At 31.0% G+C, this 17,519-nt stretch overlaps 1 protein-coding gene across 2 annotated transcripts in view; it reads left to right on the plus strand.

The window, feature by feature from the left end:
* Pkc98E (Protein kinase C) overlaps positions 1–16,791 on the plus strand; it is an 18,129-nt gene extending 1,338 nt beyond the window's left edge. The window contains exons 2-10 of one of the 2 annotated variants that reach the window (XM_018519914.1): positions 8,343–8,400; positions 8,464–8,680; positions 9,453–9,484; positions 10,160–10,230; positions 10,691–10,859; positions 10,942–11,712; positions 11,796–12,391; positions 12,619–12,767; positions 16,291–16,791. In XM_018519914.1, the coding sequence (XP_018375416.1) occupies positions 8,343–8,400; positions 8,464–8,680; positions 9,453–9,484; positions 10,160–10,230; positions 10,691–10,859; positions 10,942–11,712; positions 11,796–12,391; positions 12,619–12,767; positions 16,291–16,303 (2,076 nt within the window). In that variant the 3' untranslated portion in view covers positions 16,304–16,791. Of the gene's footprint in view, positions 1–8,342; positions 8,401–8,463; positions 8,681–9,452; positions 9,485–10,159; positions 10,231–10,690; positions 10,860–10,941; positions 11,713–11,795; positions 12,392–12,618; positions 12,784–16,290 lie in introns of those variants that run through there. The other variant, XM_018519913.1, reaches the window with a different exon arrangement.
* Positions 16,792–17,519: the final 728 nt, after the last annotated feature.

The raw sequence follows: 17,519 nt of genomic DNA on the forward strand, positions 1-17,519 counted from the left end.
CCCCCCCCCCCTCTCGTCTGTATTCTTGATCCTCTGACGAGAATCTGAACCTGAACCACGCGCGTGCATGTGCGTCGTGTTGCACGCGTGTGTTGACAGGTCGTATTAACCCTCACCGTACGGGGGTATGGAGTACCCAGAGCGTTTAAAAATCGCGCAGGATTTGTAGAAACCGGAGAGTGAGGGGATTGAATGTGGAAGGGGAAAAAAGTTAAGTGTTCAATGTACACTTTTCCCTATCTAGCGCTGTCAGTTTGTGTGAAAAAGCCGTAGTGATGATCCCTGTTTTTTCCATATTTCATATATAGAATGTAATATTCTATATATAGAATATTGTATTCTATAAATATCGTGCACTATCTTTCGTGCAATTTTGAAAAAATATACTTGAGAATATCTTTTAATACATCTTTTTTATTTACATGTACGACTTCAATTATTCATTCCTTTAGTTCTTTTATTTTTATCTGTATAGGAGTACTGAATATAATAATTTTTTTAGCCTTTGAAAGTCACACATGGGTCTTTCGTATCCATGCATTAAAAATAATCATTTTTGTACTTTAATAAAATAGAAAAACTGCTTTTTTCTTCCAAAATCAAAGTTACAATTTTTATATCAAAACTGAATTATTTTCTTTTTCTGGTGCAGAAAGTAATTTTCATAATTATTCTAAACATTTTTTCTAATGTTTGCATAGTAAAATAATATAGTAGGGACCTTAAAGAATATGTGTGAATTTTTATAGAATTTTTCGAGCACTTTAAGAGCCTTAAAATCGAGTCTGACACGAATGACCCATGTGTGTCGTCCAAAAGTACCGAAAATAAGTGTGATGTTCGAGGGTTAATAAAACAATCATGCAATTTAAAAATAAATATTATATTTGCTCAGGAATGTTTTTACACATTTTTTAAATTCAAATATATACCTCCAATTGTTTATTCCTTTAATTCTTTCATTTTTATCTCTATATTAAGTATAATCAATAATAATTTAAAGAAAAGTGTTTTTGTGATTGTTCAAATGAAAAATTCATTTTTGTTTATTGTTAAATATTATTTACAATTTATATATATATTTACAATTTTCGGTGACTCTACTTATACGGGACTCTTCTTTAGATCCTGCAAAATAAAGATTCTACACAGTTATTTTAATCGGTACATTTTATTGAAAATTAAAAACACTTGAACTCGACAGGATATGTCATACCCCCGCGCGGTAACGACGAAAAATACGTGCGGTAACTGAGGGCTATTGAATCTGTTTTTTAGAGCTGAACTAGATACATGCGCTCTTTGCACTTAAAATTAAATATAAGTATACATTTAATATTTGACAAAAGCAAAAAGAAAGTTCTAGTGTAGTACAGTTCAACAATAAAAACAAACCTGTTGATACCATCGTTGGTTCTCTATTCTTTCTTCGTGATATTGGAATTTATATTATAACAAAAATTATTACTTACCGTAAAATCATGACTCGTTGATTTGTCAGTGTTTAGTTTTATATTTATTAGTTTTTAAAATTTTTATTCAAATTAAGCTAAAGATGTTCTCTGTTCGAATTATGAATATCAAACACACGGATAATATTTTACACATATTGGTTTACACACACACTGAGGAAAATATTCTAAATTTCAATAAAAATTTATTTGAATAGTGCCAATTAAACACTTAGTAGTAAATAAATGTTTACTTAATAAAAAGAAATTAAGTTAAATTAATGGTTTATTGCATCAAATAAAATATACCTTTATATTTAATAAATATTTAATTGGAGCTATTCGGACAAATGATTTATTAAAATTTAATTCTTTTCTCAGTGTAGAAATATTGAGTGGAGATTGGGGGTTGAAGATTAGAATCCGATCAATCAAATCATTTTAATCCGTTTTGTTTTAATTAAATTCTAATCTTTAATTCACAATCTTCAATGCACACTTAAAGGGTTTAAGTCGCTGTAAATTAGATGTTATGTAAGAATAAAAAAATTGCAAATTTTTCTTAGTAATTTAACTTAAAGCAGAAATATATTGCTAATCATGTAATTTTATGTATAAATGAAATTGATATAAATGAAATCGGTACATTGTTTAATATCTTCTTACTTTATATAAAATTACTCTAAATAAGATAGAGTGTATAAATGCTATTTTTATTTATTGCTGAGAAAGATTAAATTACCAACAAAACCTTGAATTTTGTTCTATACATGCATCTCTCACGTTTTATAGTTTCTATACTTATTTTATAATTGTGTGTGTGTGTGTGTATGCGTGTGTGTTGCTAGGTGATGTCTCTTTAATCTAAAAAAAATACTGCTTCTTGAGAAATATGTTTTAAACATAATCTCTATGCTGAAATTTTTGAAGTGTTTTAATGAAGTAAAATTTCTTTGATATTTTAAAATTATCGATGTTCTTTAAATTATAAAAATTAAGATTTTTTTCTATATAATTTGATTTCTGCAGTCACGTTGAATTTAGAAAAGTATTTAAATAAGATTAACGGAAAGTTAATAATGTAGAAGATATTTTATTCTGACATTTTGACATTAAATGTGAAATATTTCATAAACAATTCGTTTTTTTATTTTTAAATATTTTTACATATAGAATAATGAAATGAATCGTACAAAAAAAACACATTTGCTTTTAAAAATAAAATATAATACATATTGTAAATTGTGTGCTCTTTTCAAAAGCGGTTACATTTTTTTCGTGTCAAAACGATGATCATACGATATTTCCAAAATAATCGTCCAAAAAATATATCGTGGAGCAGTTCCTGGAGTAAGTTTATTCTCTTGCAAGAAATTTAGATAACACATTTTTTAATTATAAATTTTTTTAACAACGAGATTCTCAATCAAAGAGAGATGTCGAGATGTAAATTTCCTCTTACATAAATATGTGTTTTAGGTATTAATTTACTTTTATCTCATTATTTCATATGTAAAGTGTTTTACAAAATATTTAAAATTTATCACAATATATCAGAAAATAAAAATATTTGTACTGTATATTTATATTCAGAATATTGAAGGAATATTTAGAGAAATCGATTTGTAACAAAATTTATATCTTGACATCTTTTATTGATCTAATCTCTTCTGCTCAAAATTTGATGAGAAACGATATTAGTCAAATTTTTGTAACAAAAAAATTCTCTATTTTAGGTCAAAATATTATATAGATATTTATTATCTACATTATGATTTTGGAAACATCGTATTTGAAGACATTTATATAATATATATATTATTATACTAACATCAAAATAATACTTATAATAATTTAACCAGTAAATGAATAATTTTGCACTATTTAAAAAGTATTATTAAAAAATTTATTGTTAAAAAATTACATTTCTTATAATGGACGTTTAACGTTTTTCAACAAAATAAATAAAATATGAAAAAGCTTTTTGTTATAAAAAACTGCAATATATTTTGTTCATAAAAAAATTTATTTTTACAACAGATTTATTATTACGCAGCCAATTTATCGAAAATTATCAAAAATTAGTAATTTAGAAACTATTTTTCTTATTTAATATATACATATATAAAAAAATTATGTAGTATGAACATTTATTTTTATTTACACATAATTTATTGATTGAAATTAATCCAATTGTAACTTATAATTTCGTTTATAACATGAAAATGAAGCTTTTTTTCATCTCTTATATTAAAACAAAGCTTTAACAAATTTTTTTTTAATCGGTGCACAGTCAGCTTGAACTGGAAATTGTATAAATTCATAAAAAGAAATATGATTAGGCATGAAGAACTGCCTTGACCAAAAATATGACCTTTTTCACTTACGCGTTTAATATTATTATATAGTTAAACCTGAAAGTGCATAAAACCTACATAAAAGTATAAAATTAATTCAAGAAGAATTACATTTAATAAAAAATATATTTTTAATTACTTTAAACCAAACAAAGTGTTTCTCATAGATCTTTTGATGCTGAAAATGCGTGATTCCATATGTCAAATTTCATCAACACGTCTGGTTTCTAAAATAATTAAGAATTTAATATAGACGAAGTAGCTTTTTTTGAGATATTTAACATTCTGTTTTTTTTTGTAAAAAAAACGTTATATTTACATTAATTTGAAATTTTGATCAAATGAATGTGTTGTTCATCCCTTATAAAATGCATTTTTTACTGCAATATCTTTTTTTAATTATTTATGTAGGATTTAAATACAGAGTTTTTTTTTCTAATGTGTAACAAATTTTCCGTCTATGAAGTTATGCAATATCAGACGAGATAGATAATTGTAAAAGTCTTGGCATTTTTTTGAGAAATGGATTCAAACAGCTGCAACTTCATAGAAAAATGAACAAAATTAAAAAAAAAAGATTTAAAAATCTCTACTTTCGAAAGATCATTGTCTTTTAAATGTCTTTGAGTTTGATAATTTAGTCTCATGAAAATGCCTCTTTTCCAATCAGACAGAATATTTGAATTATCAATTGTGTAAAGAATGGTTCTGAAGGACTGTTCTATCAAAGCTATAGGAGTTATTACTATAATTATAATTAATTTTCTATCTGTTTTGTTATTAATATTCTTATTCCTATTAGTACCAAAACTTTATACTTTTTGTAAAATAAATTATAATACATTTATATTACAAAAGAAGAGAAAAAATATAAAAATTAAAATAATGCAAATCTAAAACGATCTTATTTTGATATACATAAAGATATTTTATTTAATGATTTGAAGCTTAAGAATATAAAACTTTATAAATAGTATTACAAATTATTTTAGGTTACATCTCAGACGATAATAAGTGCAATATTTGTGAAATAAAAGAATTAGGCCCGATTGTTCCACCTTTTGGTAAATTTTACCTGTTGGGTAAGTTGCAAGATTACCCAATCATATGTGCGGATTGCCAGATTTACCTAACAGATAAAATTTACCAAAAGGTGGGACAATCGGCCCTTAGTTACAGCAATTAGATCAAATAAAATTAAAAGATCTAACAAATAATCGAATTAAACAAATGTTTCCTAAAGCATGCTGAGATAAAACGATTTTAAACGAAGTATTAAACAAGCGAAAGATAAATACGTATATATATTTATGTTACGCGGTGTAATTAAATATTAATAACATACAACTTATATAATACGTTGTGCTGTCTAAAATATTAAATATTCTTAAATTAAAAAAATTAAATTACAAACTTTAAAATAATTCATTTGCATAAAATATTTTGCATACTCTGCGCTGATAGAGTCATATAAGAGAATCATAAATTAGTATTTGAAATAATGAAAAGAAATCAACTTTAGAGGGTCGATTTCCTTTAAAAAATGCTGATTTTTTTTCTCTTGTTACTTTTCTATCAACGCAATGATATATGCTATGAAATCGAAAAGACTATCTATATCGATCGAAAATATACATATCTAAAAATTGCAAATCCTAAAATCGTGTCTGTTTTATCGATTTAGTAGGATTTACACACATACGATTTATGTGTATTGACATCACTACATACTACTACATCAATATCATATGCATAAATTTTTATAACGCATTTTCATGTCGAATTAGGCGTCTAAATCTAATTTTAAAAACTCGACGTTGTTTGTTCATGTAACCTATTAGTCTAAACAATTTCGTAAGTACCAGATTGCAAAGCTATTACATGAAGCAATGTTGTCACCGGTCACGATATGGTCAACTGTAGACGTCATGTTGGACTAACAAGTAGTAAAGATTTCATTTTTCAAAAATTTCTTCCGTTCTCGGTATAAACTCCACTTTACAGACACATATTAATGCGTGTACTTTAATTTAAAACTGGAAAAAAATTTTCAAATTTGAAAAAAAAAGAAAAAGAAAATGCGACACAAAAATTATTGCATTTAGTCGATAAAACAGACAAATAAAATCATAAAATCTTAAGACAACATACATATTCAAAAAGCAAATGTAAGATGTCTTACAGATATTTTGAGGACATCTCTATGACACGATATTTAAGACATCTTGATAATATTTTGAAGACATCTTATGTCCGCATTTTGGACATGATATTATCTGGAAACCCCTTAAATCTTCTCTGTGATCTTTAAGACGTCTTAAAGAAATTGTTCATCAAAAATATAGGTATAAGACATCTTGAAGATATTATATTGATAGAGATGTCTATCAGACAGATAGATTATATATTAATATAGATGTCTTTCAAACATAGATTATATATTGATATAGATGTCTTTCAGACAATTCCCATAAATATCTTGAATATTTTAAAGGGATTCTGTTATAAAATCGTCTATTTTTACTGTTTTGGGTACCCAGAAAACAATATGTTCAGAATGCAGACATAAAACTTCCTGAAGATATCATTCAAGTTGTCTTTCAGAACATCATGTAAAAATGTCCTCAAAATCTATTAGACATCTTATGTCCCCTTTTTGGACATGCATGTGTCTCTGTATCTTGTCGATGACAAGGTGAATTTTCATGTATATCCCAACGTTTTACCATGAGAGATGATTATTTCTGCATTTTCTCTGTCACGTGTGGATTTCAGTCGATAATTTCTCTTTCGTTTTACCAGAGGAGATGAATTATCGACTGCAACTGAAATCCATGCGCAAGGTGCTCAAACTGAAACATAGAACAGTATTTAGTAGTTCAGTTTTATTTCAAGACCGTCTTAAGTAATGTCTTAAGGTGCTAATACTTAGCTAGACTAGAAGGCTTATCAGAGGATTGATGATCTTAAGACTGTACTTAAGATAATCTCAAGTATGAAAATCTCAAGATCTCAACTATGAATACCGGCTTATAGTGGTTCCTGCTTTTCTAGATGGCATTACTATACACACACACACACACACAGAGAGAATGTGTATGATAGTTATCTTTTCTTCTAAGTATAGATTCATATACATTAAAGTATTCATATGTTATCGTGAAATATCAGTTTTGGTACAACTATATAGTTAAAGCAACGGTGGATAGGATCCTGGGTCAGATGAATGATCGTAAATTTTTGTATTTTTGTTAAACATGAAGAAGTTTCCTTCACTTTGGTAGATGGCGCATAAAAACATTTGGCATCCTGCCTATGCGTAAGAAGTGTTTAAAGCCTAGGGGGTCAATCATGTACCTTTAATTTTCCCTAACGCGAAAACGTGAAAAATGAACATTTTTTAATGTATGTATGTATATATATACATACAAAAAATTTTAATTTTTCACATTTTCACTTTAGGTAAAAAGTTACATGATTAATCCCCAGATATAATCAAGCATTCCAGCATGTTGAGCACGTGTCATCGTGCAGTCGATATGCATTGCTTTTTAGCAACGAACAGATGTGGGATAGAATAGTTGTAACACTTTTTTTTAATGGATGTTGGAATACAGCCTGTTCACCGAGCAAGTTGGCTCTTATGGATCCATTGAAAAAAAAAAGATGTTGCAACTATTCTGTCCACGATTGTGTTACACAAGCGACACTGTGTAACACAATAAGGCTTAATGCACAATCGAAAAGCGTAGTGTATGGCTAATATTAATTACATTTTTCCGTTTTTCGTCGTATGTACGATAAATTTTTCAAGCGTGTTAATTGACTGCAGAAGAGAAAGGTTCTCAGATCTCTTTATCCTTTATATATTCAATTAATAGGCTTAAAAAACTTGTCGTATATGATAAAAACAGATAAATGTAATATTAGCCTATGACTATGTTCCGTTTCTAAAAAGCTCTTTTAGTGGAGTCTATCATGATAAGTGATAAATTATACTGTGTGTATGTGTGTGTATTGATAGCTACAAATTAGAGATTATAAGTTATATATAACTTCATCATATGGGAAAAATTGGCTATCTTAGAAAAATCCTGCATTTAAATCTTACGTAATATGGCTAAAAAATAAGGTTTTGGAATAAAAAAAATGCATTTTATAGAGAGTGAACCATCAACTTTAGATTAGAATATCAAGATAACTTTAATTTAAAAAAATATATTAAATGCTATAAAAAAATCATTTTTTGTACATGTTTCTACACATTCAAAAATTTATAGGAAACTCCTTGTTTGATTTAATTTTTTCTTGTAAACAAATGCTATTTGCTATTTTAAATTTATTATGTAGACTTGAACTTTTTATAATCATATTCTGCTCTTTTTCTAAAAAAAATATAATGAAAAGTTTGCATTCGTGTTAGAATTATGCACAATATTCAAATGAATTTGAGAGAACCAGTGTACAGACTGTACATATGAAGATGTAATGTGCATTTTTAGGACTATCTAATTAACAACGAAAATTGTTGCAGGTTGATTTAGAACCTCAGGGAAGGTTGCGACTAATAATAGCAATGTGGAATGCGCCAAGTAAGCAAAATCTCAATATTTTGTAAGTATACATGATTCAATTAACTTGATTTAATATTTTAGTTCGGCAACCAAGTTTCCATGGGGAGTCTAGTGGTGAGGCACGTAAGCGTAATAAAGGCAAGAAAGATCGGCATGAAAGAGAATTTCAAGAGAAAGAAGAGCCCTTGAGTCGCCAGAGAGTGATGCGACGAAGGGTTCACCAAATAAATGGACATAAATTTATGGCAACCTTTCTGAAACAACCGACGTTTTGTTCGCACTGTCGTGACTTCATTTGGTATGTATGTCTATAGAAAAACATCGCTTTTGTCATTTAAGATTCTACATACAATACTTCTTGATCGCTATCTTTGATAGCAGAGTGCGTGCTATCTCAAAATACTTGAAAAATGGGAGCATGCTTAAACTGATGTATATTTCACCCGCAATTATAATTATAAATACATCAAAATTTAGTTAATAGTACACCTCAAATTAATCAATTAAAAATTTGTAAAATGCAGGATTGCATGCATTGGGTATTTGGTCTTTTCTCGTTATCTGCATTAGTAATGCCAAGGAAAGGTATTTATTAGCTAGTATGTAATTAATATTGGTTTGCATTGGAGATTGGATTATTATAAATAATTATTTTAACTCGAAAGACTCAAGTGCAGATTAGAATAAGCAAGCTTGCTACCAGGGTATATTCTACACAAACGCTATTTGGGATTTTCTCTGTTTTAAACAGGGTTGCATGCTTGGGTTTTACAAGAGTACATGCCTTATATAATTTGCTGAATTCATTTCAAAATATTTAAATATTGGAGCATTTGCACAACATACTGTTCTAATTGGCAATATTTTTAAACAAACAATTTGTAAAATAGAAGGTTAAATATCGACTAGGATCTATGAAGTGATTTGATCAATCTTTCTCATCTCACAAGTCATTAATCATATCAAAATCAAGGAGTAGCATAAATGACTAAGCATGGTTGAAGAAAGCAAACGTATGTGTCTTAGGAAGGATTATGAGGATGTGACGTGTTTTGTCTATTATATTTCAGGGGCTTTGGCAAGCAAGGCTATCAGTGTCAAGGTGAGAAGACACATACACTGTTATTAACAGATTATAGTTATATATCCGCTTGCCGCACCCTTATGTATGAATGTGTGCTGTTACGAATGTGTACGTGCGAATTTTAACGATAAGAAAAATCACGATTAGACTCTTATTTCATCGATTTAACGTTTTACTTTTTTAATGCTTCATTCCTAACTACCATAACGTCCTATAGTTGTCGCGTCAATTTATGCATTTTCCATTCACCACGACTAGTACACATGACCGCCTTGGTTTATTAATTAATCTGCTTCATGATTAAATATTTTATTATTTAACTTACTGCTATATTAGTTAGTAACGTAAGGATTTTGATTCTTAATGTATTAGCTAGGTCTCTGTCTCTCCTTTTATTTCGTTTCGATACAATTTAGATTTGTAGCTAAATAGTTTTTCAGTTTATTACATGTTGTCCTTCAATACAAATTTCAAATATGCTATCTTAGAGCTTGGTAATATTTTTAGTATCGAAACTACTGCTGATGTTGAGAACAATATTAAGTGAATTTCAATTTTATTTCTGCTTATGGTATTACTGTAAATAATTTCCGGATGCGTCTTATCACGCATGCAGCTAGCTTTGGACGTGCTGTATTACATCTTGGAAGCGAGCATTTTTATAAGAGGATACTTTATGTATTGCTGTTTCAGTATGTACTTGCGTAGTCCACAAAAGATGTCATAACTTGGTGATAACGAATTGTTCAGGAATGAAAGAAGAGGTATGTTTATTAGTTATTTCTATAGTGACGTGACGTAATAGAAATATCACAAGTAATTTACGTTTTGCATTATTAATTGGCATTATCACCGGCGAGATACTATTAAAATTAACTCTGGACAAATTTTTGAAAAAATTATCAAAGGGGCCCCAAGGACTCGGCAATAATTGGACTGTTCCAAGGATTATTAATGAGAATTTTACCTTCTTTAATCACCGTTTTACCATCAGAAATCTTATTTGTACATTTATTATGAGAAAACAGTGATTAAATAAAGTTGTGATTAAATGATTAAATCAGAAATTGTGCATTTGCGCGAAAAATATAATAATTTATACCTATGTGTACATACACACAAAAAAATTTCTCTATGTTACCAAAATCTTGATTTTATTCTACTAAGTTTTATCGTTTTATTATTACTTTCTAAGATTGTGATTTTTTTAATTTTTTCAATCAGATTATTGTAGTCGAAGGAGAGGAAGGAACCCAAATTACGCAAGCAACAGCACGCTTCAATATACACGTTCCCCATCGGTTTAATCCTCATAATTATAAAACATTGACATTTTGTGACCACTGCGGATCCTTATTGTACGGTTTCTTCAGACAAGGCTTGAAATGCGATGGTAATGTAATATTGTTTATATTGTTTTATATTAAAATTTTTATGAAGTTAATTTATTAAATTGCGTTGTATTTTTCTTATAGTTTGCAACATGAATGTTCATAAACGATGTTATAAGAACGTTGCGCCCAGTTGTGGTATAGATACTAAGGCTTTGAGCGAAATTTTGAAAAAAATAAATTTCTGTGCAAATAAACAATTAAGACTTCCGAAGATTAGAGTATCTTCACGTCCACAAACACCTACAGTTGCAGAAAAGGATGAAGATAAGACAAAAGATGATGATAAAAAATTTAAAAAAGGTAAAAAGGGGATGAAAAAAGAACAGAAAAAAGGACAAAAAGACAAAACGATAAAAATATCTTCAAGAGATGATCAGACAGACGAATTAGGTGCAAGTTGTTCGAGTCAAAACGACTCAACCAAAGATGATTCGCAGTTGAGTCAAAGAGATTCAACTAATTCCAAAGATGATTCGCAGTGGTGGAGTCATAGAGACTCATCTTACGCCAAAGATGACTCGCAGTTAAGTTTAAGAGACTCATCTAACGAAGATGACGATAGAAACAGCAATGTAAAAAAAATTGGTTTAGATGACTTTAATTTTATTAAGGTTCTCGGTAAAGGCAGTTTCGGTAAAGTAATGTTAGTCGAACTGAAAAGTAATCCCGAAGAGATTTACGCCGTGAAAATCTTGAAAAAAAGTGTTATTATTCAAGACGAAGATGTAGACTGCACCATGACAGAAAAGAAGATTTTAATTCTCGCAGCAAGACATCCTTTCCTAACGGCCATCCACAGTTGTTTCCAAACGGTTGATCGGCTTTTCTTCGTTATGGAATATGTGAAAGGAGGTACAAATTGCCATTTTAGAATAAAATATGAAAGGTATCTTCTATTTATTTGAATACTGCTATTATCTCTTGATTTGTTTCAGGTGATCTGATGTTCCATATCCAGAAGGCTCGAAAATTCGAAGAGCCGAGGGCACGTTTCTATGCAGCAGAAGTGACACTCGCGCTTCAGTTTCTGCATAAACATCACATTATATATCGCGACCTGAAACTGGACAACATACTGCTGGATGCGGAAGGACATTGTAAACTTGCGGACTTCGGAATGTGTAAAGAGAATATAATTGAGGGAGAATCGACGGCATCAACATTTTGTGGTACGCCTGACTATATAGCTCCGGAAATACTTCAAGAATTGCCGTATGGTGCTAGTGTTGATTGGTGGGCTCTCGGTGTGTTGTTATACGAAATGGTGGCTGGACAACCACCTTTCGAGGCCGAGACCGAAGACGATTTATTCGAAGCAATATTGCGAGATGACTTAGTGTTTCCAGTGTGGGTTTCTTCAGATGCAGTGTCTGTTGTAAAAGCTTTTATGACCAAGAATCCTGCCAAGCGATTAGGTTGTGTTGCAGCCGACGGTGGCGAAAATGCTATAAGGGTCCAGCCATTTTTCAAACATCTAGATTGGGAAGCTCTCGAAGCGCGTAAAGTAGAACCTCCAATCAGACCTAAAATTGTGAGTCTTGCACTTTGTTATTCTAATTAATAAATACTGAGGCCCAGTTCCACAACTGACGGTTAACTCATAACCGTAGTTCAATTTATTCATTGTCTCTTTCCAATTTTAGAATTGGTAAAAGATGAGAAACAAGTTGAACTTCGGTTAAGAGTTAACCATGAGTTGTGAAACTGGACCTAAATGACACAGGATTGTGTTACATAATTGCTCCTCGAAATTTTTAGAAAAATGAAAAAGAAGCATTGAATTTCGACGCGGTGTTTACAAAAGAGGATCCTGTGTTAACGCCGGATAGTCCAGACAAATCGTGCGACATCGATCAAGAAGAGTTTCGTGGTTTCTCCGTAGTAAATAGGGACTTCAATCCATTCAAGTATACTACGCAGTAAGAGATGACGAGTTTCGATTCAATGTAATATCATCCTTCGATTTTATTGTGATTCGGTTTTATTGTAATATCATCCTTCTCGCTTAACGCGTTGCTTTGTACAGCGCATTTGTTATCTTGTTAAGCGTGAAAAACGGTTTTGAAACTACTCGAGATTTCTGAGCTACGTCCGATGGAAATGATTCTATCTGTCGCAAAAGGAAGCTTTTTGACCAATCGAAACACATTGATGGTATGATCAGAAATACTAATAAGAATTCGAAATTATTGAAAAAACTTTATTCAATTTCAGATCAAATAGGATACGATATATATCAATCAGGCAACTGTCATAAAGAGGATTTTTTTTCTTGATTTATAATGATCGCTTGAGTAGAATTCAATAGTAATTTCCAATCAAAATAGATGAAGACATATAATTTGCCAATAATTATCCCCGCTCTTTTTTTCTCTTTCCCCTTTCCCTTTTTATTTTTTCTTTTTTTTCATATATTTTTGTCTAGATATCCATAAAAAATAAAAATTAAAGAAAACAAATTCAAAAAATAGTTATATTATATATGTTTATTGGTTGTTTTTTATACTTTTATATATGACATATCTATTTCGAATCAAAGTATATATTTTCATATACCTTGATTTGAAATAGCCATGTCATATATATTTCATAATTTATATCATATACATATATATTCATATAATAATAATAGCTCTATTGCATATCATATATGCAATTGAATATTATGTACATATAATAGACGAGATATATAAATATATATATATATAAGATATGTAAAATATATAAAATATAAATTGTAAAGAATATAAAGAAATAGTAAGAAATTGGAAATAGGCGTATTGCTTGGGCCTTGCATTTTACACATGCACATATTCAATAATTAAAAAGTAAATGAAAATGGACCAGATTAATTGCAATAAGATGATATATATTTCTTTTTATTTATTTTTAACAATTCTTTTTCATATTTTTGATCATTCACCTTTTAATTATTGAATACGTACATATGTTTGTATATATCTAATTTATTTATTTTAACAAGGCATATGGAATAAGCGAGAAGGACGATAACTTAAAAGAAATTTAGTTTAAAATAGGAAAACTTGCAGCGAACATATTGTAAATTTATATTTGTAAATTCTCACGGCTATTACCATACATATATAATTTCGCGAAGTGGATCTTTGTAAAAACAAGTACATCTAAACGATTTCGTCATCTGTCACTTTTGCACATGGTGCGTATGAGCTGCGTTCACTTTAGGCGTTCACGCACTCTAAGCTTTAGGATGCCATGACACAGATTTTTCACGTAACATGTATCGTGTAATCAGATAGGAGCCATTGCGCGTATTTCGAATCATTACAGCTCTACTATGTTTTCTGTTACGTGAAATTCAATTTCTATATGTCTCGTGGAACAAGTGGCATACATGATAACCAATCATATTTTTATATTCTTTTAGACTATTCGAATAGAAATATCAGAGGTAGCAATTTATTAGGGTACTATTTTATTTGTGCGTTTTTGTCATACGACAAATGTGTGCAGGACAGAGAAGTCCTCTGATCTCTCTATCCTATAATCAGTCAACAGGCTTGAAAAAACGCACAAATGAAATATCATCCTTTCGCGAGTTTGTAATACACTCCATGTGACACATGGAGATGAGTTCTGCGTAACGCAGCACACATGCACACTTATATATGTACGTTTATTGTACACAGTTTCTGAAAATTGTCGAGTTTCTCTCATGCATGTGATTTTTACCAATAAATGCTACCTTTGATATTTATATTAGAATAATCTAAAAGAATATAAAAATATAACATACAGAAATTCCGCGTAACAAAAAACCCGTAATAGAAATGTAACGATTCGAAAAATGATCCCTGATTAATTATGCACGCATTATGCGCAAAATCTGTCATTATGTGATGACGCCCTTATTCTATCTTTATCGCTTACTACACGGAGAGAATTTTTTCTTAGAATTTACCCTGAAAATATGACAGTCGTGGGACAATATTGTATTTTGAAGAATTTTAACATAAATCCCTCTCATTCATTAATAAAACTACAATAAAGTTTAAAATAAGTTTGATCAATTTTACTGAAGTGCATGGTAAAAATCTTCGAAATACAATGTTGTCCCACGACTGTCATATTTTCAGGGTAAATTTTAAAAGAAAATTCTCTCCGTGTACATACGGAAGGAAGATAGAATGAAGTGAGGGTGTTCCGTTTCACGTATGATGCTCACGATATATCATTTTTGGGATGAGTCACCAGTTTTATTGTTAACTTGAAACTTGTTCAATAGAAATATTTATAAGATAATTTTAATGTTTCGAATAGATTATAACATCAAATCTGCTAATCTGATGGTGATTTTTTCTTGGACATGAAGGGATTGATATTTTAAATTTGTTTTGCTGAAGATGGTTCCAAAGTGAATTGAAACGTACCTATTTTTTGGGATAAAGATTCTATTTTTGGGATTGAGGATTTAAGATTGCGTATTATTACCACGCTGACTCTCATTCGCCCTGTTTTTATGGAGTTTTTTATTGTTATATCATTTATATTCTTGTTGTTCACCGAAAATTAAAAAAGGATATAATGAAACATCACGTGCATCACGCGTAAAACGGAATGCACCCTTAAAATGAAGCGTCCAAAGCGAACGCATCTATGAAGAGCACATGAGCCGTTCTGTTTCACTCCACGCGCAATTCATGCGTGTATGAGAATGGTCTCCCGTGCAATGCCGCGGAAGTTATTTAGGCGGGAAAGAGACCGTTCTGCGGGAATGTTCGCTACAAGTTGTGGACATTTGTTATTCTGGAATTCGTAACAAATGTCCTTGAAGCTACACACTTAAGTTAATATTGAATTGTATGAGTATTCGTTAATGAATTCCAGGCGCGTATGGCCCGTTTCATTTTTCTAGTCGCAATAAGAGTGATAGGAACAAAGGAACGAGTCGATGCGCTCATATAATGCGTTGTTGTCCCATACGGTTCATGTGCAGAAACGGAACGCAATCTTGTCTAGGATTTTCTGGCTTCATTTTGAAACAAATTGTAACTTATAGCAATTTATTTCAAAACGATGCATTACAAAGTCATAGATCATGAATCTATTTATATACAAAGACATCTACTTAGGGACGTGTTTGGGCTAGAGTAGGTGAATAAAGCGAGGGACATAATATATGCAAATTCAATGTATGTCGTAGACAATAGATTGATAGAAAAACGTAATGAGTGTTGAACAAAAAATGTTTAGTACTTAATTATAATAATTACGAAACGAGAGCAATATCGGGAGCATGCGTTATATTTGGACGCTTTTTGGCGCGCGTATCTTCCGCTTAACGACAAATGAAAACTGGTCGCAGCGTGCTCCCGGTATCTTGCCGTCATCGGCGACGGCAAGTGCAACTCGACATCATGATATCATCATTGTATAAACGTACATTTTTAGGCCTGCAAAATAAGAGAACGCAAGCGGAACTGTAAGGAGCACTTATCCTTGTTTTCCGGACACCCGGATTCTCACGATACCAATGCGCTTTTTGAGGTGCGTTGGTATCGTGAGGATCCGGGTGTCCGGATCTTCTTGTATGAGAATGGGAATTTTTTGCGTCTTCTAAGTAGGAAGGTGATGTGAGGAAAGGGAGCCCGAGACGCATTTTATTCAGATCTTACTAAAGAGCACAATCAATGAAATGTGTCTCGGGCTGTTGCTCGTTGCTAAAGCGATCGAGCGTTGACCAGCAAATTTTAATGTTCCGAGCACCAGGAGTATTAACTTCCGATGAAGACACTGTGTCGATACTTTTCTTCTTCGTGTACTTCCATATGTATATTTCCCGCTAGTTATACCGTATCGACGGTAATCCGGTTACGGCTATTAATTGCATGTCTCCTTATATTTATTGGCATTTTTTTTTCTTGTCTCCCCTCCGATTCATCTTTCTTCTTCGGCCCGTCGACACGATAGAGAACTATCTCAGTGTAAAAGTACCTGACGATAGCTGGTCTTATGTTCATATATATATATGTATAATCTATATATATATACATACATATATATATATATTTTATATATATATATGTACATATTTGTTATCGCGATCATATCGCTCGTGTCGCGTTACCTCGACGATCGCCGAACGGAATTACGAAAGAACACAACATTGCCGTCCTTAGCACATCGATTCGACAAAATCGACGTAAACGTCAAAATTCCTTTCGGATCTCAATACATCTTGTGATAAGCTCTCTCTCTCTCTCGAGAACACCCGAACCGAATTGTTGTCCGTTCGAGCGGCGCAGTGATTTTTGAAAGCCAAGTGAGGTGGTATTCTAACTTCTCGTCTTCGACGGTCATCGAGGACCGCGAGAACGGGTGCGTTAGTTTATTTGCCTGCTTCCTTCTGTTAAGTTAATCGCTCGCGACGGCATCGCATTCTTCCATTAATTTTTTTCTCGCGAGTGTAAGATATCGCGTTTTTAGTTTAGAAAGTATTTTCAAAGTCGCGCGTGAGTTTTTATTTAGAGATTTTTATTGAAACTTATCGTTATTTATACGATTAAATCGACATCCCTCCAATTCCATATTTATAACTTTCCTGTTATGATAGGTCAGATTACTTACCGATTTGTACTCCTTTTATAGAGACGGCTTCGTTTAATTAATGATTGCGTTAT

This window comes from Trachymyrmex cornetzi, unplaced genomic scaffold (assembly GCF_001594075.2).
Source record: "Trachymyrmex cornetzi isolate Tcor2-1 unplaced genomic scaffold, Tcor1.1 scaffold85, whole genome shotgun sequence".
NCBI lineage: Eukaryota > Metazoa > Arthropoda > Insecta > Hymenoptera > Formicidae > Trachymyrmex > Trachymyrmex cornetzi.